This window comes from Hippocampus bargibanti, linkage group LG05, assembly GCF_051943395.1.
Source record: "Hippocampus bargibanti isolate YZ-2025 linkage group LG05, ASM5194339v1, whole genome shotgun sequence".
In the NCBI taxonomy this organism is placed as follows: Eukaryota; Metazoa; Chordata; class Actinopteri; order Syngnathiformes; family Syngnathidae; genus Hippocampus; species Hippocampus bargibanti.
This window is the reverse complement of record NC_142738.1, coordinates 11,705,385-11,731,644: the sequence shown is the minus strand read 5'-3', so window position 1 is coordinate 11,731,644 and position 26,260 is coordinate 11,705,385. Positions and strand designations below refer to the sequence as shown.

Genomic DNA, 26,260 nt, shown 5'->3' with positions numbered 1-26,260 from the left:
ATTCAAACAAATTTCTGGAACGGATTATGGTCAAAAACAGAGGTATCACCTTTTGAATGATGTGCTGATGTATGTGATGCGGCCAATATTGGAGACCACCTTGTACCGCCTCCATTCTGGCCATTTTTGGGGGGGTCACCAAATAGTGAGATGCGCCAGGAGGAGTGGAAGTAACGCCCATTCAACAGACCATGGCCTCCGCTATGCAAATGATTAAGCGCAGACTACTTTCCGTCGCCAAATTATAAGGTCTCTTGCGTTCTCCTTCTCTCTCTTTTTTGCATTCTGCCACATTTGCAAATCGATTGAGTGCTTTTAAAATATAGTACAGATGAAGGAAAGCTAAATATTTTGGATAATTGAAGGTCCCAAGTAAAAGTAAAATAAAATCCAGTACGAATGCTTATTTTAGTTTGCTTGAGCACATTTTTTCTTTCACAATTTTACTCGTTAGATTTCAGTCTTCTGCAATGAAAAAAATCTTGCTGCCTGAAATATGTGAACAAATATCAAAATAAATAAGCAAAAATAAAAAAAGACAAATCACAAGACTACTCTGGACTCAATGACTCAAATATTGGAAATACTCGGGCTCTCTTTTCTCTTTATAACAGAATTCTCACCCCTTTTCTCTCCCCCCTCGCTGTTATTCTTCTGACACCTGCAATTCTCTCCTTCTATTCTTTTCTGAAAAAGTCACCAAAGTCCACCAGCATCTTGGCTCCTCTGTACTCCTCCCCTCCCCCGGCCTTCCTACCCCCTCTCATCTCTTCTTTTGATCTCCCCCATCCCTCTACAATCTCAAACCTCATAACTAAATCCAAGAATTCTTCTTGTCAATTACACCCCCTCCCAACAGTTCTGGACAAATCCTGCTTGCCATCTCTCCTTCCATTCATTTCAGCCATTATTCACTCCTCGCTGTCCTCGGGTATCGTCCCTGTGCCCCTTAAAACGGTGGCTGTCACACCAATTCTTAAACAGCCTGGATCTGATCCCAATGCCTTCAAGAACCTTCGCCCCATTTCTCACCTTCCTTTTATTTCCAAAATCCTAGAAAAAGTTGTGTACTCCCAGCTACACTCTCACGTCTCCCAGAATGATCCCTACGGACCATTCCAATCTGGTTTCCGCCCCCACCACACTACAGAATCAGCTCTCTTAAAAGTCACAAATGGTCTTCTTTTGGCAGCTGACGCCGGTTTACTCTCCATACCCGTCCTTCCTGACCTCACTGCAGCTTTTGACACCATTTCTCATCCCACCCTCCTTGACAGACGTTATTCCATAGGGATCATTGACACGCCCCTCCGCTGCTTCCACTCCCATCTCTCTGGCCGCTCTCGGTTCATCCAAATTAACTCCTGCACTTCACAGTCCTCTCCTATATGTTCTGGTGTGCCCCAAGGCTCTGTCCTGGAACCGCTCCTCTTTATCACCTACCTTCTTTCTTCCCCTTGGCAATATTCTCCATAAATTTGTTACACAATTTCATTGCTATTCGGATGACACCGAGCTCTATCTCTCCAGCAGCTCCTGTGTTTTGCTTTTCTACTTTCATTTCTTTCATAACTTTGCTGCTGTGAAATGTAAATTTCTCCACTGCGAGACTAATAAAGGCCAATCCAAATCCAATCCAAACCCGACGCCTCTCTTCCTCCTTCTTCCCTTTCACTCTGCCTCTCTGAAATTAAGTCCTGGTTCATCCATAACTTTGTCAATTCGAGAATTGAAAATGTGACGAGGTGCGCCATTCTGGAATTTGTTCAGGTTTTGGTTTTTCTTGCGGGTGTGCCGATAAAGCGCTGGTCAGAACTCTGGCAAAGTTTTTCCCTTCCACGAGGGGGCAGCATCTACCTTTTTTCCATGTTCGTGCTTTGTTCCAGCTTCAGCTGTTGTTAAAGGGCTATACCAACACGTATGTATGTATTGCATTGTATTTTGGACAGCCCCCCTCATTTGAAGCTCATATAACTCCAGACGGATATAATTTAGGGATTAACTCTTTTGTTCTGTCAAAGGTTTCTTACGCTGCATTGAATGTTTATGTCGTCCTAAGACTGAATATTCTTTGGGTCCTGCAATTTGAGTGACAATGACATAAACCCTGGCACTGGAGTGAACACATGTTTGCACATCGTCTGGCAGTGAATGAGTTACAAGTGTCAGAAATGCTGGCACAAGCTACAAAATTTCCAAAAATTTATATATTCTCATCATAATTGTCCTCATTAATTTAGACCGACCTTCAAGAATTTGGACTGGACGGTAATGTAACTGCATACATGGCCCCATTTATTAAAAAATGACACTTAATATTGATAAAATTAATTGAGTAGCAAATACAGTCGACCAGCAAAATAATCATTGGTGGCAGCCGTATTTCAAATATGTTATATTGCGTGGCCTACACAGACTGGGTCAGTGCACAATATAAATATTGTTATTCATGTAACGTGTAAACTAACAGGGCAATGTTGAAATCGAAACCTGAAATTACATTGTATGTGTGGGGCTGAGGGTGGGGGTATAACCTCCCACTTCCCAACTGAACCTCCTGCCACCCCAAGTAAAGCTGTCTAAATCAGGGAGCTGGATAACCACTGATGCAATAAAAAAGGCACTCATATTCAAGCGAAGGGACTTTAAATGTATGACTTCCCCAACCCCCTAAAAATAGTTCTGCTGAAGTTAAAGGCTGTTTCCCCACATTTGAGTATGACATAGTTCTCAGCAGTTATCTTCATGATCTTCATTATCTTGCATGATGCAACTCGAAAGAAATATCTAATAAGGCCCAAATGAAAAATCTGGCACGCCGCATCATTTTGTTCAGCCCGCGAAAGCAAATCAGAATCAGCTTTTTTGGCCAAGTATGTAAACACACAATGAATTTGTCTCCGGTAGACCTCACTGAATCATCACACTCGTATCATAATAAAAATGACATGACAAATAAATCGAGCATGTCAAGCTAAAGTCCGAACCAAAATTTCAAATTATCCCATGTAAACCACAATAACAGTCTTTATTCTTGCCATCAGATTTGAAAACGAGGAAGGTTAATGATAGAGTGTTTTAAACAAGAATTTAAACCGAACAGTTAATTCCAAACGAAACCACATTCCCCGATCTAAGAGGGTGTGCACACTTGTGCAACTAGATTATCACCATTGTTTATTTTTTTTCACCTCAATTGAAGATTTCGGGAGTTTTGTCAAATGTGTCGTGCAGGTCACATTAATCGTGGAAATTATTTGTTTTGGTCTTGTTATTTTTTTTTATCCCTCCCATCCCGCTCTAAAACAAAAATGCCATTTGAACAGGAGGGTGTCGAATATTTGCATCCATTTTAACTCATTCACCGTCAGACGATGTGCAAAAATGTGTCCACTCCAGGGCCAGGGTTTTTGTCATTGTCACTCGAATTCCAGGACCCACAGAATATTGAATTTTAGGACTACATCAACATTTAATGCAGCGTAAGAAACCTTAGTCTCTCTTCTTTCATCAGAAAAAAAAAGTTATTTCCTCAGTTATATGGGTCTGGAGTTATATGAGATTGAATTGGTGGTGCGTGTATAAAATACATTGCAATACATACATATTTATTGGTTTACATAGCACTTTAACAAAAGTTGGAGATGGAACAAAGCGCTAACAAGGAAAAAAGGGAAATGCTGCCCCCTTGCGGAAGGGAAAAAACGTTGCCAGACATTTGGCCAGCGCTTTGTCAGCACCCAAGCAAGAAAAAACAAAACCCGCACTAATTCAAGAATGGCGCTCTACGTCATATTTACAATTCCCGAATAAATTTGTGAATGGCAGTGAATGAGTGGCCCCTTGCCCTAATGCATTCGCTCGACCACAAATCGTTCCCCAATACTAAGATAATACTCGGTTCTGATTGATAGTGTCAGTGAGCCAATGATTTAATACCATGTTTGTTATTGTTATGGTTTCCAGTGGTTGACGAACGGCTCAGCTTCAAACTGCGGTGGCTCAAATATACTAACTACTTAGAACGCAAATGTCAGAGACATCCTCTCAACATGACGCGGTGCAACTTCTACTTTAAGCTTCAACCACAATAATAAATATGCTGTTAAATTCTCTTTTCAATGTGAATATTTGTACAGGCGGATTTAGTTAATTGGCCCGTGCGCGTACGCATATCAGAAATTTTGTCCAGTGTCTCAGACTTTTACAGCTGTCCATTTGGGACATTTTGCTTATTTTTCCAAGGTATTGTGGAAACAGGGTTATGCAAACCGGTCCCACATTGTCATTGTGGGGACGCGTGGTTCCTTCGGAGATCTGATGTTTGGCGAGTATGAATAATAACCATAGAGCAGCCAATGATGCACATCTGCCTCGGATCAATACAGACCCCTTTTGCGGCGCTGAGTTGCATTCCTCTGCACTCTATCAACTCCACGGGGTTTGATTTCATTCGCAGTGGGTGTAAGCAGGTAGATTATTCACCCCTTTGGGACGCTCATTGTTTCATATGCACACCCGTTGGGGCGCAACAATATGTGGCGCCAACTATGATGTTACCCGGATGTATTAATAAATCTCATTTTCATCAAATTTCGTCAATTATAATGCTTGAAAATGCTATTCAAATTAACATCCAACCCCTCTTCCCACCACCAATGCCACCTTGATTTGACAATGTATCACATGCTGAAACAGCCACGCTTCTACCTGTTTATTCAAAATGATGAACCATTTGACATTTTTGGTACTTAGAGTAAAATGTGATCCCTATTGACAGTGCAAAACTACACTCAATTCAAAACGCTAAAGATGTCAATGGTTTTGTAAATCTCAACTAAAATCTTCAACTTGCATGTGTAACCCACCAAACTATGCGGATACAAGTGCATCATGGATCGTAACTACTCATTGACCCCCATTATACTCTTGCATTTGTTGAAAGTGCAATAACAGGCATAATCTTGGCATGTCAGCGATCCCTCTGGTATATTGCTACAATCAAGCTCCCTCTGTGAACTTAACTCATTCACTGCCATTCACATTTTTTTCGGGAATTGAGAATATGACGTACAGAGCCATTCCCAAATTTGTTCAAGTTTTGTTATTTCTTGTTTCGGGTGCCGATAAAGCACTAGCCAGGGTCTCTGGTAATGTTTTTCCCTTCCACAAAGGGGCAGCATTTCCCTTTTTTCCATGTTTGCACTTTGTTCCAGCTTCAGCTGTTGTTGTAGCGCTACATAAACCAATATATATGTATTGCATTGTATTTCGGACAGTCACGCTCATTTCATTTCAAGCTTATATAACTCCAGACCTATATAATTTAGGAATTAACTCTTTTTTTCTGCTGAATGAAGAGAGTCTAAGGTTTCTTACGCTGCATTGAATGTTTATGTAGTCCTAAAACTCAATATTCTGTTGGTCCCGGAATTCAAGTGACGATGACAAAAACCCTGGCACTGAAGTGGACACATTTTCTGGCAGTGACTGAGTTAATGGTACAGGTGGCTTGAAGGAAAATGAACAATCATTTGTAAATGAAAAAAAAAGAAAACAGACAGAGCCACAAATATGTATTTGTATTACTTTACATGGAAGTGAAATTAGCATCTTCAGAAAACCTTTTTGGGAAAAATATTGATAGGTATTTTGACATTTAAAGTTTGGAAAATATGACTGGAATATTTTTTGTTTACCATTTGAATAATAAGAAATGCCAAAAATTGAAATACAGTACTTATGCAAAATGTGTCTTTTCAAAAGGTAATTCAAATCAGAATCAGAATCAGAATCAGAATACCTTTATTCGTCCCGCAATGGGGAAATTTGCAGTCCACAGCAGCAATTGAAGAGGGATGGGGTTGGGGTGGGAGTGAAAGGATAGAAAACAAGATATTCTAAGCATAACAAAATAAAAATGTCAACTGTATACTGTGCAAATGTAGATGTGCAAAAACCGTTCTATAAACAAGACTGTACATAGTGCAGAATCAAGAGATGCATTTAGATATATTGCAACAACCCATATTTACAAGTGTCCATTTTTTTTTGTTTTTTGTTTTTCACATGTGATCATTGGGAATTGTGAAGCCTGACAGCAGTCGGTAGGAACGAGCGGCGGTACCTCTCCTTCTTGCAGCGCGGGTGTAATAGTCTCTGGCTAAAGGAGCTACCCAGAGCTGTCAGGATGGGCAGGAGGGGGTGGGAGGGGCTGTCCGTCATAGCTTTTAGTTTAGCTAGCGTCCGTCTGTTGCCCACCTCCTCAAGAGAGTCCAGCGAGCAGCCCACGACAGAACTGGCCCGCTTGACAAAGCGCTCCAGTCTTTTTCTGTCCCGGGTGGTGATGCTGCCTGACCAGGGCATGTATTTACCCTTATTGATCACATTACATAAATTGATCCCAAACTATGTTTAATTTTAAAATCAAATTCCTGCACCAGGATTTTCAACAGTCATGTTTGTCAAGGCCCACCCTTTAGTTATGGTTGCCCTCACAGGGCTACTATCACTGTGAGAACATCACCCCGTGTTATTATCACACTAAGTGTCTGCAGCTAGTTTTGCACTTAAAGTCAAAGAAAATGGTTGTTTAACTTCTTGTTTTGCTTTTGGCTTATATATATATATATATATATATATATATATATATATATATATATATATATATATATATATATATATATATATATATATATATATATATATATATACACTGTAATTTTATATATATACTGTAATCACAATCATTATGAAATCAAAGAATCAATGTCGTATAGTCTTTTTACTTCCTAGACCTACACCATGAAACCGTTAGTCTTGCAAGAACCAAAAACAGTTTGAATATATTTTGTTCTGTTTTGATGGAGTGGCACCAACATTCTGAGTTTCCTCCCCACTGGAATCCTTCAATTGCAGCTTGTTTACCACTCTTCCAGACTTCATATTTGTCTTTGGTCGGCCAATGTGAAAAGTGTGTTCTGTTTTGCTGAGTGTGGTCATTTGACTTGACGATTTTCCAAACTGATTAGTGGATAAAAACTGTTGCTTGTCAAATAAGGGGAGGCTACTTCTGAATCCGTTTGGATAGTACACTTATTGTATATGGTTCAAAAGGCATTTTTTGAGGGCAGATGCTCAGGCACCCCAAAATATATACACACACACACACACACACACACACACCCTCCCCCCTATATATATATATATATATATATATATATATATATATATATACACACACGTATATACAATAAGTGTACAACATATTGATATTTGCACCTAAAAGCTAGCAACCACTCATTTGACGACAATGAGGTTAAAATCTTAGCGAAAGAACATAGATGGTTTGAAAGGGGGGTGAAAGAGGCGATTCTTATAAAACAACAAAATCCTTCATTAAACCGGTCTGGTGGTGTGAGGTTCAATTTGGATCGTTCATACAATAGCCTGCTCAGGCAAAACAGGTTAGGCAACTTTCGCAATGCTGATGAGGGTCGTTATGCTGATGAGGTGATACCGGGGGGAGTGGGTGTAATAGGCCAATCGTTAGTCAGGAATGTAGGAACAATCAGTGGGGCCACAGGGGGGGGGTCCCGCGCCCCCCCCCAACCTGAGAGTAGGGACCTATCATAGCTGTGTCCGGCGCCACCAGGTCTGGACATTAGGGATATATAAATGGGGCCGATACGACCAGTCAGACTTTAGTTCGCTGACGAAGCCTCTTGGATAGGAGGCGAAACGTCCGAAACCTTCACTTTTGTACAGATGACGGCTGAAGAAACCTTCTCATCGATGGACCACTCCTGTACGACTGAGAGCTTACACAGACGAAAACACTGCATAGGGACATAAGTTACATTTCTGACAATTATCTAAACACTGAAATGTTTCACTCTATCCAATTTTAATATTTTAATCTCTGTAGTAATATTAAGTAAAATGGCTGTAAAACCGAAGAATTCACAAGAGCCTGGTTGATAGGTTGGCACACACAAGAATGTATCAGAAGATTTTTTTTGTCATTTTGAAGGAGATAAAATATCAACATTGAGCAATATATCTCATGTGTTGGACCACACATAAGAGCACAAACATGTTGATGCCTGAGGCTTTGACTCGACCCCAAAATTGTCCATCCCAAAGTCACATTGCCTTCATCTGGCTGCAACATTTTCAGTAATAACACTGCAGTCTCTCTCTCTTTGGACGCATACTGTGTTTAATGAATGCGTTCAAACAGTTCTGTCTCTGCATTTGCCAGATCAGCTCACCAAAGTATAGCACGATTGCAAACAAGCTTGGCGACAGCCTCCCCACTAAAAAGTAGATGACTCTGCACATTGCCATTCTGCTATGCGTGGTATTGGCAAACTTTATTTGTATTTAAATAGCCGAGTGCAAACTGTGCTGCGTCTCCCCAGCATGAAGATGGCAAGTAAGCATTGTAAAATATAGGCGTTTGATCAAAACAGAAACTAAATTATGAGCCATGATAACAGCTTTTCAGTGACATGATATATTCTATATTTGCAAACACAAAAATGTACAAGTCTATATTCCAATTGTGTGCTCATGTACACTAAAACTATGTATTAAAATAAAAATATTCTGGAGAGTTCAAGTATTACTCATAACGCTCATGTTGTCATCAGTTAATGCACACTGCCTGGAGACTCACTGATTTTTTTTTTGTCATTTTTATTTTATACCTACACATAACGACATAGCAATATTTTATATGTGTATAAACTATGTATTTATTCATATATGATGTGTGTATGTTAGTGCTGTGTATCTATTTGTAGCTCTAATTATAACATTGAATCATTGATACATTTTCTATTCTGTAATTAAGTGTTTGCCCTGTATATTGATCTTGGTTTAACTCCCTAGTTATTACGCTCTTTGTGACTGCTTTATTTCCTTATATGATAGTTGTCCACGTTCAGCGCTTTGTTACACTTCAGCTGTTGTTAAAGCGCTATATAAATCAATATGTATTATATTGTATTTAACGGCTGCAGTTTGGAAGGCATCCCAGGGATTTCGACAGGCATGTCAGTATCAGTGTGATTCAATATTAGTTGGTGAATGGGAACACAAAAAAATCGGATTGCAACACCTACAATATATTACCCTGTTTTCTCATATATCACTTTTAATTCTCTACTAGAGCTCGGTTAAACATTTGCCTTTGATTAAAAAAAAAGAATAAGAATAAAAATTGCATGGCGCATAATTGCGCAATAATGCGCACCGGACTTTTTGCCCGTCTAAGTCAACTCACCGTAGCAAGAGAGGATGCCGTTGGGGCCTCCGTCCGTGTGTAATTTGCCGCCCTCGGGGGGAGTCTTGCAGGTGGGTCTTTGCATGAAGAGTTGGTACTTGTGGAAAGGGCCGTCTCCCTCCGCTCCATCCAGCGATTGGCACTCTGTCTGGAAAGGACTCCGGGACTGCGCTTTACTTGCCCCGAAAGTGGGGCTGTATTTGGCTTCACTGCTGCCGAATGTCCTGAACGGGTTCGCCTGGTGCTCGCGACCTTGCGAGGCAGACGAACTATAATAGGCATCCATTGAAGTCATGTCGCAGTATGAGACGCACGTATCTGCGTTCATACCTTTTAAAAAAAGTTTTATTAAAAAAAAAAAACAAGGAAAAAAGTGAGTTGCAAAATCCAAGCTGGTCTTCTTTCCCTGTCCCTCTTCTATTCGGCTCTCGTTGGACTTCCACGCAATGCACACTGACGCGCCCTTGCTCTCACACGCTCAAAGAGGCGCATCTGGGACTGCTTTAGAGTCAGGGGGTGGAGGGGGTGAACAAATGCTTTAAAAAAAACTCTCTGTGAAGGAGAGCGAGATGCCTCAGAAGGAGCTCGCAGTGGAAAAGCGTCACGCAGAACTGCGCTGACCTCCAAGCTGCAAGCACGCACGCACTCCGAGTAGGCCCGCTCCGCTCTGACCGCGCTATTATGCTCCGATGGGAGGTCAAAAACAAGGAAAGGGCGGGGGTGGGGTGTATTTTCCTCTTTTTTTTTTCTTTTCTTGATTTTTTTTTGTGGTGGTAAACACGTGGGAAACGCAACACATGACATTAATGCAATCAGAAGATGAATGGAGCAGCTTTCATTGCGTACGTGAATTCAGATTTTTTAATTTTTCCTGCGGGTCTTACAGCTGCAAACTCCGCGCTGTTTATTCTTATTTGGAGGGATTCATACGCTGCGTTTGTTTAAACGCAAAGTAACTAGGAAGACAAAAGGGGATCAAGACTAAATTTTGCCCGACTTTTTCATCATCAATATACCATGATAATTATTTGATCGTGATTAAAATTACGCTAATCATTCCTATAGGTTGTTTGTTTGGTTTTCCAAAAAGCCTCGATTGTTAAATAAATGATCGCAAACACCAGGCCGTATTTGCGAGTCTCCTTGCATGCATACGTCTCTCCACGATGCACAATGGTCACCGCGCTAAACTCCCGCAGTCAGTTTATTTGAGCTCCAGCTGCAGTTGAAATATTAAATTACGTATAAAGCATCACACCAATATTGCTCGTTGAGATGTTTGGCTTGCTCAAACGACGTAGGCTATAAAAGGCAGAATTAAATCGTTTAGAGGAGACAAGTTGGGTCTGTGGCCAAATTGAATACATTCTCGTCAATTCCTTCCTTAATTTATCCGAAAGTCAACGAAGGTAATGACTTAATATCTATCAACAACAATTAAATGAGAAAATATAACCCCGTGTTTATCTCTTGAATGCAGACCAGGTCTGTTATACTCGTGTTATTCCAGATTCGTCCTGAAATGTCAGCACGCGATTAATTTTTGTTTTGTTTGAGATTTTGTCTCCATTAAAAATGTGGTTCTTACAACGGTTCTTAAAATCCAGCAAAAATCGTTTAAATGAGTTGAATGAGGCTGCGAGCAAAATGTTTCTTAAAAACTAAAGATACACCTGGCCATTTTCGCAAGCAGTTAATTAATATTCCATGTTAAAAGCTAAAAGCACTTTAGCATTTATTTTATTTATGATTTGTCGTTTTTTTTCACTATATATATATATATATATATATATATATATATATATATATATATATATATATATATATATATATATATGAGAGTTGAAACGCCCGTAGTGAGTCATCTCTTTGGGTTTTGGTCACCAATGGCAATTTTAGGTTTTGGGGAAATTGTCATTTATCAGATCATGGTGTGTCCCCTGAACTGAGAGCCCAGTAGCGCTTGACTCTGTATGCCTGCTAATGCGTTTTGCTTTGTTATTGGAGGCCATTTTGTTTTGGCACTTGGGCTCTGTTTTTTTTTTTTTTTTAATTTGCTTTATATATATATATATATATATATATATATATATATATTATATATATTATATATATATATATATATATATATATATATATATATATATATATATATATATCGTCTTCGAAATTAATTAATTAATTACACACCCTATTAAAATTCATTCGTGAGCAACATATTTGAATTACCGTGGTATTTAACACGGGGGGGGGACGTGCTCATACGTGTTCACGTAAAATTCACCTCCATTATGTCATGGAAAATGTAATATGCCCTCTTCACAACAACGCGCATGAAACGAGACGAGGAGAAAGTGCCTGGCAAGGTTTTCAACTTTGTTAAAAAAAAAAACTTCAGCTGATTTAAAAAAAAAAAGGTTTCAATTTATTTCAAATTTGCGCCACAGATGACAGCTGCTTTGGGGGAAGACAATGGCATTGTGTTCTTGGTTTTCACTTTGTAATTTCGAAACAATTTTACGTGCCTGGGTGAGTGGAATAGAATGCTCGTCTGTGTGGCTGCATGTGAGTGAGTGAGAGAGAGAGAGAGAGACAGAGATTAAGTGTGTTAGGAATAGTTTGGATAAGTGTGTGTGTGGGGGGGGGTGTGGGCGGGTGTGCTCTCGTTTATATGTGGTTGTGGGGACAAAAACCTGTTTACACAGTCACGTCCTGGGGACCATTTGACGTATGGGGACAAAAAACCTGGTCCCCATAAAGAAAACATAAAAAAAACGTTTCAGAAAGGGTGGTCCCCAGAAGTGATGATCCGAAAAGTGGTCCCCAAAAAGCATAAAAACGTGTGTGTTTGTGTGTGTGTGAGAGAGAGAGAGAGAGAAAATGAGATGTTGGGTCGCAGGTGTGGTGGCATGCAAAGCAGTTTTGCTGCCTTGTGGGCATATGGGGATGATGCCCTGTAAAATAAAAAATATATATATTTCCAACAGTGAAGCAGGTTCTGGGGTTTACAAGCTTTGCACTGTTTGAGACCCATACATCCGTTCTATTGCCCTGCCAAGGAGGTTATAGGAAGCCTCTTGAAATATTTTCGTTGATGGATGGCATGATGTATGTGTATGTGTGCGAAAATAAAAAGTAAAGCGATTAGACCTTAAGGGAGTTCGAGGTAGGTATACAAATGGTCCCTGAACACCATAGGACTGGATTCCAATGAGACCTGTCATTCAGGTCTCCGTTGAAGTCCTGTCCCATGCGCTCACTTAATCCAAACCACTCGTGTGCTTCAGGCAGCAATCTCATCTGTCACAGATATACATCGCCCATCCTCTCTAAAAGCGTTTTGCTAAATGGCTACTTGCCTGTTTGACTTCAAGCTGGAACCGCGTCCAAATTTTTTTGAGGACGGGCTATCTGCAGGGACAGTCTAAAGTGCTTCGCATAAAGTGGTTTCATTTAGCGCTGAATGACCAAAAACTGTAGTCTATCGTCAACATAACAACCCAATATTTTGTAGTTTATGATGTAAGCCATTTTCATCTACAGCAAGGCTGTCAAACTCATTATTTGACACGGGCCACATTGTAGTTACGGTTTACTCTTGGGCGCCATTTTGAATTTGGGGAAGCCATTAGAATGTTTAATCCTGTTCACATATTACGTACAGAACACACAAAAAATAATGAATAACTAGGTTTCAGATCAGAAGTAAAAATAATGACTGTTATTGTGGTTTACATCAGACAATTTGAAATTTTGGTTTGGACTTTACCAAGCTTCATGGCACTTGACATGCTTGATTTGCTTTCGTGGGCCAAATAAAATAATGTGGCGGGCCAGATTTGGCCCCCGGGCCTTGACTTTGACACACGTCTTCTTCATGGACAAAAAGAGAGCCTCAAGACTTGTACTTTATTTTATGGATGTTATGCGTGATAATTGAGTTTGTAGACATTAAACAGCATCAAAATATTTTTCTCAATTGTGTGTTGATGGAGAGAAAATCGTTGTACTAAGTATTTGTTAATTATATTATAATTATTGTCAAGTAATTTGTTTATTAAGTATGTACTAGGTATTTGAAAACCTACACTGTCTGTAAGTAAAGAATCTGCTTTAAATTGGAGAGAAAAATGTTTGATGTTTATAAAATACAAACAACCATCCATCTCACCGAGGGCCAATTTCGAGTGTTCCAATACCTTCTTATGCATGTTCTTGGAATATGGGAGGAAGTCAGAGTACCCGAAGAAAACCCCCAGAACATGCAAATTCCACACAACAATTGAACCCTGCACCTCTGCTATGTGAGGCAGCTGCGCAAAACACACCAACATTGTTCTCCATCTCTTTATTCATCTCAACAAAGGGCAATTTTGTGACTATAGTATTCATAGAATAACTGCCGAAAGCAGTTTTCAACTTACTGTCAAAAAAAAAATTCAAAGCTGGATGTTATTACTATAAATTAACTCTGTGGATTCACAGTTATCCAGGTTGTGGTAATATGTAAAGGCTAAAATTGTCATGATCTGGTTGGCGACCAACGGGGGGCGCTGTCGGCCCCGCCTGCACCTGCACAGGTGCTGGTCGTCCCGATCAGATTGGCGACCAGCGGGTAGCGACGTCAGCCCTGCCGGCAGCCTCGCAGGTGCTGGTCGTTATAATCAATAACACTTAAAAGGACACCTGGCACGATCATCCGGTGCCGATTCATTGTTTGTTTGCTGTTTGTTTGCTGCGTGCATCGTGTACGTGTTTGTTTAACCTTGGCGGACTTTTACTTTTGGTCTTCTTTTGCTACTTTGTATTTTTTCCATTCAGATCATTTTGATGTTTTACATTTTGTTCCTGCTGACTTTATTTTAATACAATTTGTCAAACAACCTCCTGCTCCCTCCTGCCTGCTTTTTGGGATCCGAACCCGCCATCACCACCTCGCAAAACGTGACAGAATGAATCGGCCTACCATCGGATCCCGCAGGTACATCGGACCCGTCTCATTTCCACCCTGTGCCTGGCAATGCTACGTCCACGTTAGTGCAAGCCTCGTCGAGTTTGAATTGCATCACTCGACGAGCCGCAACGTCCACGTAAATGTCCGGCCGAGACCTCCTTCCAGGTGGCCGTGCAGGGTGACACTGGGTGACTGGCATTGCACGCCCACGTCCAGCCACGCTGTCGTCGTGCATGACGAATTGAGTCTCATCCACGACGAGCCGTGCAACGTCCGTGTCAACGTCAGTCCGAGACCCCACTCACCGCTGGATCCCGGAGCGGCTCTGGACTGGTCTCGTTCCCCCGGAGCCGGGCAGTTCACGCCCAGGTCGGCGTCCGGCCGAGACCTGGTCCCATACGGCCGTACGGGGTGCCATTCTGCGCCTGGCAGTTCGACGTCCACGCAGAGCCATGCGCCGTCGCGTGAACGTGCGAGAGGGATCGCACTCACGCCCACGACGATCCGTGCCGCGTCTTCGTCCACCCCAGGCAAAGTCCCGTTTCCATCAGGCCGCCGCCCGTCGTGTGCTGGAGAGGCAGCGGTTGCCCTCTCCACCGACCGTTCCCTGGCGAGTGGACCTTTTGGGCGACTGTTGGGACTTCTGGAAGCAGCCCCTTGAAGGAGGGGGTACTGTCATGATCTGGTTGGCGACCAACGGGGGGCGCTGTCGGCCCCGCCTGCACCTACACAGGTGCTGGTCGTCCCGATCAGATTGGCGACCAGCGGGTAGCGACGTCAGCCCTGCCGGCAGCCTCGCAGGTGCTGGTCGTTATAATCAATAACACTTAAAAGGACACCTGGCACGATCATCCGGTGCCGATTCATTGTTTGTTTGCTGTTTGTTTGCTGCGTGCATCGTGTACGTGTTTGTTTAACCTTGGCGGACTTTTACTTTTGGTCTTCTTTTGCTACTTTGTATTTTTTCCATTCAGATCATTTTGATGTTTTACATTTTGTTCCTGCTGACTTTATTTTAATACAATTTGTCAAACAACCTCCTGCTCCCTCCTGCCTGCTTTTTGGGATCCGAACCCGCCATCACCACCTCGCAAAACGTGACAAAAATGAGGGAAGTTGACCTTTTGTTTTTGTAACATGTTTTCCAAAAATTTTAAATTGGGCAATGATGCTCATAGTTTGACAATATTTTTAAAAAGTCTACCTCAACCAATTTTATAGTTGCAGTTATAGGCTTAGATTCAGGATTTGGATGTTGCAAGCATCCAACTATTGAGACACATATTGCCTTTTTTGAAAACAAAAATAAAAAATCAAAACATGATGGAGGCCATGCCAAATTACTTTGAATATCTGCTGTGGGCATCTCAAGAAAATGAAAGCGGGCCGTAAATGGCCCACGGATCATAATTTGGACACGTTTGCATTGAGCATTTTTTTGAGTGTCTCTGCTTGCACTGCGTAGCCTGTGCTTGCCTTGCAAGCCTTTCGGTTTGTGTTGGCACAGACCTCATGTTCGAGCAGAAGGCTCCCCTTGGCTATTCATTTCATGTTCGAACGACATAATGAGGCGAGTTGCGTGTGGTCATTTTTTTACACGCCATATTCCGTTGGAGATGGTTATTGGAAGAAAAAAAAGGGATCTTCGAATCTTTTACATGAAACTAGAGCTGCATGGCCTGCTCATGGTGAACAGATGCAACTCAGTCAAATTTGAAGGAACAACAGCAATGGTGGTAATTCATACACCAGCTGGTGTGCTTTGTACTGTCGTCAGTCATAACTGACGGAATTTTTGCTGGCGGGGAACTATGAAGATTGCTCGATCTCTGGGTGCATGGGCAAATACTAGATAGATACTGTAGATCAGGGGTGCTCACACTTTTTCAGCATACGAGCTACCTACAAAAACTACCAAGTGTGTGTGTGTGTGTGTGTGTGTGTGTGTGAGAGAGAGAGAAAAATCTACCCACGAAAAAAATGCAAATCATTATTATTTTCAAATGTTTTAAGGATTCTTTGTATGTACAATGTATGTTGATGTACCTTGCATAACTGAGTAACCCAATATTGCACAACACACATAATAACTACATATACATAACATAATAAATAACTATTAACATTTTTTGTAATTATCTGAGTTTACTTTGATGACTTGCACTGAATTGAATCAGCCAGGGATGCATAGTCCGGACAGTAGATGCTGACAGCCAGCCTCAAGCACATTTCCAAATGTTCATCATTCATGGTGGAACGGTATTTGGACTTAATGATCTTCATGTAGGAAAAGGCTGACTCACATAAATAAGTGGAGCCGAATAATGCTGTCAAGGATTTGGCACATTTCCTCAAGTTGGGGTACTTTTCCTGTGTGAGTAAATTACAGAACTGTCCAAGTCTCTGAACAAGGAGTCAGCTGCTTCAACGAATGCTTCTTTTACCATCTCTCCGTCTTGGAAGGACTTATTGTTTTTAACGATGGCGTGACTCACCCGGAAAAATGCTTCGGTGGCGACTTTCGCTTTTGAAGTATGTTGAGTGAAAAATGACTGCTGTCCGAACAACTGGGATTTTAGTTCGTCCACCGTTCTCTTTCTCAGCTGGCTTTTCGGCGTGAAGTCAATGTCGGCGTGAAGTCAATGTGAAGTCCATGAACAGTCCAAAAATGTCGCTCCACATTTTCCCATTCCGTATGAAAGTAATATGTTTTACCCCCTTACTTTATCCAGGTTTCTCACTCATTTTGATCACCATATGTTTTAGCAAGGGCTTAAAATCTGAGGTAATTCGCTGACTAGCTTGTAAATTTTGCTGCGTTTAGCGCCGTTGTTTACGCATGCACGGCGACCTAAAGGTAAAATTTCAGTTGTCATCTGAATGGTTGCCCTGAATGTCAATCAACTGACGGGACGTTTGATAGGCTGACAAATGTTTTTTTTTTACTGTCACGCCGCGATCGACCAGTACTACCTCCGCGAACGACCAGTAGATCGCGATCGACCAGTAGATCGCGATCGACGTAATGAGCACCCCCTGCTGTAGATCAAGGTGTCAAACTCAAGATTCAATGTCCCACCACACATCATTTTATATGGCCCTAAAAAGCAAATCATGTCTGACAACTTTCATGATCCTTGCCTAAAATCTGGATCGAAATGCCAAATTGTCAAGGGCAATAAGTCATGTTGAGATTTTTCAAAGGCTCTTTGAGAGAAGACAAAACTCCAAAGTGCCATGTGACAAAAAAAAGTTTGTCACCTCCACTGTAGACCAAGGATGGGCAACTGGCAGCTTCGAGGGGACTACACTGTGAGCAGCCCTTTGAATAATTAAAAAGAAATATATCGATAAATCCTGATATTTATATACATTTTCCATGTTGGGGAAAATTCGTCATAATAAGACAAACAGTACCTCAATAATATTCACATTTTAGTGTTTTTTGTGTGTGAAAACATACAGAATGAGTTCTTCCATTTCATATTGGTTTCCTATTCAGGAATTTTATGCCATCCTTGAATGGTAGTTTGTTATTTAAAACAGTAATTAGCACTTGACAAAAAAAAATTAATTTTGTTGTTTGTTGGACTGTATGTAATTATTATTATTATTATTATTATTATTGTTATTATTATTATTATCCATCCATTTTCCATACCGCTTATTCCTCATTAGGGTCGCAGGGCGTGCTGGAGGCTATCCCAGCTGTCTTCGGGCACGAGGCAGGGGACACCCTGAATTGGTTGCCAGCCAATCGCAGGGCACACAAAGACATAGAACAGTCACTCTCACACTCACAACTGGGGACAATTGTTCAATCAGCCTGCGATGCATGTTTATTGGAAAGTGGTAGGAAACCGGAGGACCCTGAGAAAACCCACGCGGGGCCGGGGAGAACATGCAAATTCCACACAGGGCAGCCAGAGTGAGAGTCGAACTCACTACCTCTGCACTGTGAAGGCAGCGTGCTAACTACTCGACTATTATTATTATTATTATTATTATTATTATACTTTTTTACCACTTTTGTCCTCTTCAAGGTGACTTAGCAGGACGCTATTGAGCAGCCGCCGCTTCTTGTTGTGCATTTGTCATGTGGCCGATTTTGATTGTTGTTGCTCAGCGCATCCTCTCCTACTACTGCTGTAATCCCTGTTGTCTTTTCCATTCGTGCTCCCTATTTGTGGTGGCAACAGACTGTAGTTTATTTAAAGACTCCCTCCAGTCAGCATTGCTTGTACTTGACGTACATGTGTATATTTGAAAAGTGATGTTCACAGGATGGGCAACACGGTGGCCTCGTCTTTGACATGTAAATATGAAATTTCATCATCGGCTGCTCCACAAAATATTGAAAGGGAGTCCTTTGATGCTGCATCCCTTTCTCTGTCTGGCACATTTTATTCGAGACACATTTGGAATTGTTTTTTTTTTTCTTTCTCGAAAATATTAACATCGTGAATTGGTTTATCTTGGTGCCGACTAAATTAAAGGCAGATTTGTTTAATTTTATGACCTGCAGGGGAGTTTGATTTGATAAAATTCCACTCTAAATTCAGACATGAAATGGTTGATCCACGATGATGGCATGAAGAAGATTTTTGGCACATATAAGCAGTCATCTTGGGCACGCTCATCTGTGAACACTTCATAAATGCGTGTTCCTGGCTGGGATTTGTCAGTTAATTATCAACCAGCCCTCTCGGCAACACCACACCCTGAATGTGTGCGCAGAGGACAGATGCACTTGAGTTTGACGCGTAGTTTCAAATTGGTTTCACATGAGTTGGGGGCACACTGCATCAGCAGATACTCTGATCAAATTAAACTGCGATGAGAGGAATGGAGGGTGGGGGGTAGCCAGCGGTTGTACTGATGTATAATTCGATAAACAGGACCAAACGGACAGACAGACAAAGAAGATGCTGTGCCGCCTTCATCTCACTTCTCCAAATTTGAAGTACCGGACGGATTCTTTGTTCGCTCACCATCAATCCATCATCACACTATAAAACACTGATGACTATTTGTATCCTGTATGGGGCTAAAACAATCTGTCAATTCATCCAAGGTTCCCTGAGGGTCTTCCGGGGTACCCATATTCGAAAATTGTCTCTAATAAATAACACACTGACAAGATTTACAGTTGCGATATTCACATTTTTTCGACCAGCCAGATGGCAAAAAAAGTTGCTTTAATGTGGCTTTGTAGTGTAATTGGTATTAACCCAACTGTATAGCCTGTTTATCACTCAGCCTACATTTTTTTAGAGTTTCATATTGATTGCTTTTCCCATGATCCAGTCATTTTCTCAATCCAAATACAGTGATACTTCGGCTTACGAACACTTTAGCTAACGAACTTTTTGCCTTACGAACGTTAAATTCGCGAGAGTACAATCTTGGCATACGAGCTATTTTTTGGTAAACACACGGCGCGCCACAATGAGTGAAGTGTCGTTCGCAAACGAGCCAGTTCTTGGAGCTTCTGAAATGACAGCAGGCTTTTTTTCCCTCTATTCCCCGCCCCCAGTCTTCAGTTAAAGCCGCACGTGATTGGTCAAGATCCGTGGTAGAGGAGGAAGGGGACATACGCAGCAGGACACACGCATCAGTGAGTGAGCGGGGTGAGGGTTTACAGAAACAGAAACACACCCACACACACATGAAAGGGAGATGACAGAGCTTGAAACAAAAAAACAAGTGAAAAAAAAAACAAAAACAAAAGTTAAATGGTGAGAAAATGGATAGAAGACACTGAAATTTGGACTCGTTTCAACTTTATTGATAGTGCAAAAGCAAAGTGTAAAATATCCCATCAATCAGGCTCCACAAATAACCCGCACAAGCCTTCTGTACAATTTGAAGAGTAGACAAGCAAGGGAACCAGCTATTAATGAAGTTTCTAGTGTGTCTGCATGCATCTGTTGCTGTTGCAATATCACAACTTCTAAGATGTACAACCCAGAGCTCACTTTATGCAAAAAGCTATCCATTCCATCAAGCCATCAACGACCGTCACAAAGGTAAATAAAACGACTTTATTATACCGTATATTGTACAGGTTATGTCTTTAATTACAATACCTGGGAACGGATTGTTCTCATTTTAATGGTTTCCTATGGTAAATTGATTTTTGGAATACACACTTTTCGCCTTACACACACACTTTCTGGGAATCAATGAAGTTCGCAAGCCAAGGTATCACTGTAGTCTCTTTTTTAAGTGATTTGCGTATTTTCTGTGTTTTGACATATGCAGATGTTGTGGTCATAAATACTTTAAAGCAAAGGAAACTTCCATTATTACAACTAGTTTTACACTATTGATGTACAGTATGATTGGAATATAAAACAAAAATGGCATCATTGAATGTTAACTCATTCACTGCCATTCACAGGAATTGAAAATATGACGTAGAGCGCCAATTGCCGAATTTGTTCGGATTTTGTTTTTTTCCTGCTTGCTAAAGCGCTGGCCAGACCTCTGGCAATGTATTATCTCTTCCACAAGGGTGAAGCATTTGCCTTTTTCCCATGTCCACACTTTGTTCCAACTTCAGCTGTTGTTAAAGCCCTATATAAACCAATATGTATGTACTGCATTGTGTTTTGGCCATCCACCCTCATTTCAAGCTCATATAACTCCAGACCCATATAATTTAGGAATCAAATGTTTTTTTTCTGATGTAAGAAGAAAGTCTAAGGTTTCTTACGCTGCATTGAATATTTATGTAGTCCTAAAACTCAATATTCTGTGTGTCCTGGAATTTTTAAGTGAAAATTACAAAAACCCCGGCACTGGAGTGGACACATTTTTGCACATGTCTGTCAGTGAATTAGTTAACATACTAATCTAAATTTGTGCTCTAATGTCAAAATATTTAATTCACAATTGAATAAAACTGCCCCAATTTTGGAAATAGCAATTCAACATTGTCTGTGCTAATAGGGTAATAGGGATGGAGGCAAGGGGATATTTATCATTACTCGAATAATAATCACCTTCATACCAACACTATCATTTTGATTTATATTATCCATGTATGGTATGAAGTGTGTGTGTAGATCGCTGGATAGATAGAGATGGAGAGAGAGATGTATGTGTGTGTTGTGTGGATCGTGAGATACAATCGAGATATAGATCAACATGATTACAAATCTAACTTGACTTTTTTTGCTGTGCCTTTATTGCTGTGAATTCCGTAGTAATTTAAAAAAAAGCCCTGTCCACTCTAATGTATTGGGATAAATTCTAGATGATTGTGGCATTTAGTAATAACAAATGACTGCTGGGAACCTTTAAAGCCAAAGAAATTATAAGCTAATATTTTCCCGCAGAGACCCATTTTATTAAACGGGCCACTAACAATGGATCAAACGTTTGACATTCGGTGGCTGAAATGTGGAATATATTTTATCACTTTAACATATTCATGGAGGCGTCCCGCACTAACAATGTCAAAACTGAAACAGCACTCATGATTGTTTTAACGCGGTACATATGGCGAACTTCAGAGGACGAGCAATTTGCGGACACATGCTACAAATATACTGACACACACACAAATGCTCACAAGTAGAAACATCCTGAATGGTGTTGAGATATTGAGCACAATACTGATCACAGCACAGTCCGTTCAAAACGAACACAGGATAATTACAATAATGGCTATTCCCCCCCCCCCCCCCCCCCCCCCAACGCTGTACAAACTGATTGCAGGCAAAAATGATGGCGTGTGTGCCAAGCATTCTTAAAAGATCACACTGATGTCCTGCAATTTTGACATTAGCTTCACTATGATGGCCAGATGTGCTTGTTTCCACATGATCATGAAAAGAATCTATGAGGACACAATTTCATCACTCGTTTTTACTTCCATTTTTATTCTCCAATTTTCCACATCTTTGAACATCAACTTCAGAAGTGGTTTTCGACACAAAAGACTTGTGCGTGCCCCTCCTCAACAATTTTGGACAAAGACTTACATACAAAGACAAGCTAAAGCAAGTGGTCTTTAATCTGACAAGAGCACATGTTCATTGTTTATTGTGATTTAAAATTCTCAGATGATGCTTTAACCCCTTACCCCGCACCACAATTGGAACACAGGTGGCACTTTTCACTAAATGAACTAAAGTCCCACATAGCATGAGTGACTGAACTCATCACCAGGAAGAATGAAAATAAACAAAATAACCACACCGTTGCTAACATTCTCGCCAACAACATTCTTGTTAACAACCCAGAACTTTTTGAATTATTAAAAATGTCTAACAAAATGTTTAACATATTTATCATGCCTGCATTGGCCTACATATTTGTGACGTGAAAATATATTCGCCTGAAGCCTCCGTTGTGTGTGTTGCAATGTTGCTTGCCAACAACTATCTTGCGGGCTAACAAGCTTAAAGGACAACCTCCGGACAAGTTGTGTCCATAATTTGTAAAATGGCTTCAAATGACTTCTACTGGGCGTATTTTAATAAGATTACACCGCATATAGCTATATTTTACATTTTAAGACTCACGTTGAACATTCAGGAAGTCTTGTTTTTGAGTTGGTGACGAGTCCTTACGTGACGTTAGAAAAGGACCGCCTCCTGACCGTAAAAAAAGATGCATTGTAGCGTTTTTTTTAACTTTGTGTTACATCCAAAAGCTGCCAGCATAGGGAGTCCAAGCTCAATGGAAGGAATTTATCAGCCTGTGGAATCAGCTGTGATTCATTCCTCACAGCTCGGTGGCCATTTTCTTGCCTCTTTTTGGGTGAGACATTCCCCCCCGGCCGTTTGCCTCAAAATGACACGGAATAAATTCTTTAATCTATTGCAAACATGTATGCTTTCCTCTTCAGAACTATTTGAATCATATTCATAACTGGATGTGTAACAAGAAAGCATATTAGCCGAATCTGAAGCCATTGTTTTTATTCTCCAGCAATGCAAGACGTCACGAACTGGGGGCGGGACTTTCTGAAAATGCCCAATTCGCAGCTCAATTTTTTGCAGATTTTGGACACTTTAAGTCATTTTTATTGGTGTTTTGCATTTGAATAAAAATATACTGCGTGTTTTGGATATTTTAGATCACAGGTGTCAAAGTCAAGGCCAAATCCGGCCCGCCACATCATTTTTTTTCGGCCCGCGAAAGCAAATCAAACTTGTTAAATTCCATGATGATTGCTAAAATCTGAGCCAAAATTTCATATTTTTGGATGTCAACCACAATAAAAGTCATTATTCTTGACTTCAGATTTGAAAACGAGTTATTCATTAATTTGCTGTGTGCTCTATATGTAATATTTGAAGGGATTTAAACATTCTAATGGGTTCCCCAAATTCATAACGGCCCTCGAGAGGAAACCATAACTACAATGTGGCCCGCGGCAAAATATGACTTTGACACCCCTGTTTTAGATGCTGTAAAACGTGTGCGTGTGTGTGTGCGTGTGTGTGTGCGTGCGTGTGTGTGTGCGTGTGTGTGTGTTGACCCAACGTGATCTTCCCACCACAGTGTCCAGGCCAGGCCAAGCGATGTGCACAGAGATGCGGGAACAAAGCAAAACAAACGCGTCCGAGGGAACAGATCTGCCGATCCAGGGTTCAGCGCAGCCACAAAGGGCTCAAGGAGGACTCCTATCTCGATGGGGAAAGAGCCACATTCCCTTGAAATGAGCTTCTCTGGGATGAAAGCCTTGTTTGAGCTCCCCAGATGACCCACGACCCTGTCTGTATTTGTGCAGGGGGGTGGCGGTGCAGAGGGCGCATGATCCTGAGCTCTGTGCATCCCTGCCAGGAACCCGAGGAGTCGGGTTGGGTGGCTAGGCAAGCCTAGTGTTCTGCCCTCTGGTGTTTTGCTTTTGGCGTCAAGAGAAACCCTCTGATGAGCCGGCACTGTCACAGCGGTCAGTTTCACCCCAGGAAATTCAGAGGTGGCCCATCACGGGGGTTCTGAATGCTGAGCAATCCCATGACACACTTTCTATTCTGGTCAAAGTTTTCTTTCCCCATCGAAAACGCAGTTTGAGATTTTGATACCGGCAAGCAGATCATGGGGATATTGGGCGGATATCCAAACTATTGGATCCACTTGCACATCTCGGCGAAGAGAAGGCTCTAGATAATCTTATCTCTTTGAGGAGGTGAGGAGAGAAGCTGTCATCACGAACCTGTTTCCCGCTTTTATCTCCGGCCTGTTGATATTGTGACATCCAACAGGCTCATTGGGGCCGCAATGCAAATTCACAATTGACCGAGAAGGATTTCACATTCCAGACTTTAAAATGGTCATTTTTTTTGATTGGAGCGCAATGCACTTCCGTTCTAACCTCTGCCCTACCCCTTAGGCCTCACAGGATGTCAGCATCAGCCCCAAACACGGTCGATTACAAACAAACACAGATGCCCCCCAAATTCCACTTTCACTTGAAACAGTTGGCTGACCCCGCTTTCCCCTCTGTTCAGGTTACCCCAACCTACTCGCCCCCTCGGGCCAGCGTTAATCCAATCGAGTTTCGCTTTAAAGAAGGGTTAACAGGAAGACAGTGGGGGTGACTGCGAACTAAGCCAAGCCCCCGAGAAACCTCATCATCATCATCATGAAGATTTGTGTCAGGCACTCAACCCTAAACAGTAAGCGTGAGGCATGCTTGATCCACCAATATTTCAGGTGCCGAAAGTACATCATTCAATGTTACTGTCAGAATTTCATCGACAAGTCAATGACATTTTCAATGTGATTTGATAAATCTAGTGACAATTGCAACAGAAGTTGTTAGCGTATGGGGAAGATCTAGAATCATGGGTGGATTAAAATGGTGAGAGGAGATGCATTTTAGAGGAAACAGGAAATGAAAGCAGCGGTTCATAAAAATGTTATATCTTCTTTTCCTTTCGGCTTTTCCCTTTAAGGGATCGCCACAGCGAATCGGTGTCCTCCATCTTCAGAGGTTTGATTGGCATGTTTGTTTTGACCAGGCTTTTACATCTGATGGCCTTCCCGACACAACCCTCTATTCATCCGGGCGAGGGACCGGCACAAGAAAACACTGGCTTATGGCACTTCTGTCTACAGAACAATAATCACCTTTAAAAATAAATAAATAAATAAATAAATGTAATATATACTCTATATATAAACTCAAAAATAAATAAATAAATAAATGTCAAATATACATATAAATTTAAAATTAATTAATTAATTAATACATGTAAAATATAGATGTAAATTAAAAAAAATAAACTAAATAAATAAATAGATTGATGCTAAATTAATAAATAAGTAAGTTAATAAATAAATGAATAAATAAATACCCCCCAAAAACTATATATATATATATATATATATATATGGGGATATTGGGCGGAGATCCAAACTATTGGATCCACTTGCACATCTCGGCGAAGAGAAGGCTCCAGATATATATATATATATATATATATATATATATATATATATATATATATATATATATATATATATATATATATATATATATATATATATATATATATATATATATAATTTTTCATATAATAATAATCATATTTTATTAACTCAGATGTAAATAAATATGTAAATTGGAAATGTATGTAAATTCATAAATAAAAAATACATAAATACATTGATGATAAATTAATCAATAAGTAAATAAATAAATAGATACATACATTAATTAATTAATTTAAAAATATATATAAACTCATAAATAAATAAATACATAGATAAATGCATAGATAAATAAATAAATACATAAATTCAGCAAGTACTGTCACGCAAAATGCTAATTTCCAGCTTTGATGAAAATGTACTATGTCACCAGCTCCAGCTGCCCACATCAAAGTCTGTGCTCACGCTGACCCTCTTGCTAGACAAAAAGTCTTCACTACTTAAAAAAAAGCAAACGACAGTGGATATACCTCATCTTCCCAAACTTGCAAAGGTCTTCCAGCCATAATTGATGCAATAAATAAAACAATGAGGCAATGAAGTCGTAACCCAAAAAAAACGAG

At 40.6% G+C, this 26,260-nt stretch overlaps 1 protein-coding gene across 1 annotated transcript in view; it reads right to left on the bottom strand.

Moving 5' to 3' along the window:
- The window catches only part of alx4b (ALX homeobox 4b), a 44,446-nt gene extending 34,514 nt beyond the window's left edge, over positions 1–9,932 (bottom strand). Inside the window, exon 1 of the mRNA XM_088996949.1 lies at positions 9,290–9,932. Within this exon, the coding sequence (XP_088853075.1) occupies positions 9,290–9,617 (328 nt within the window). The 5' untranslated portion in view covers positions 9,618–9,932. The remainder of the gene's footprint in view (positions 1–9,289) is intronic.
- Between the last annotated feature and the right edge of the window lie 16,328 nt (positions 9,933–26,260).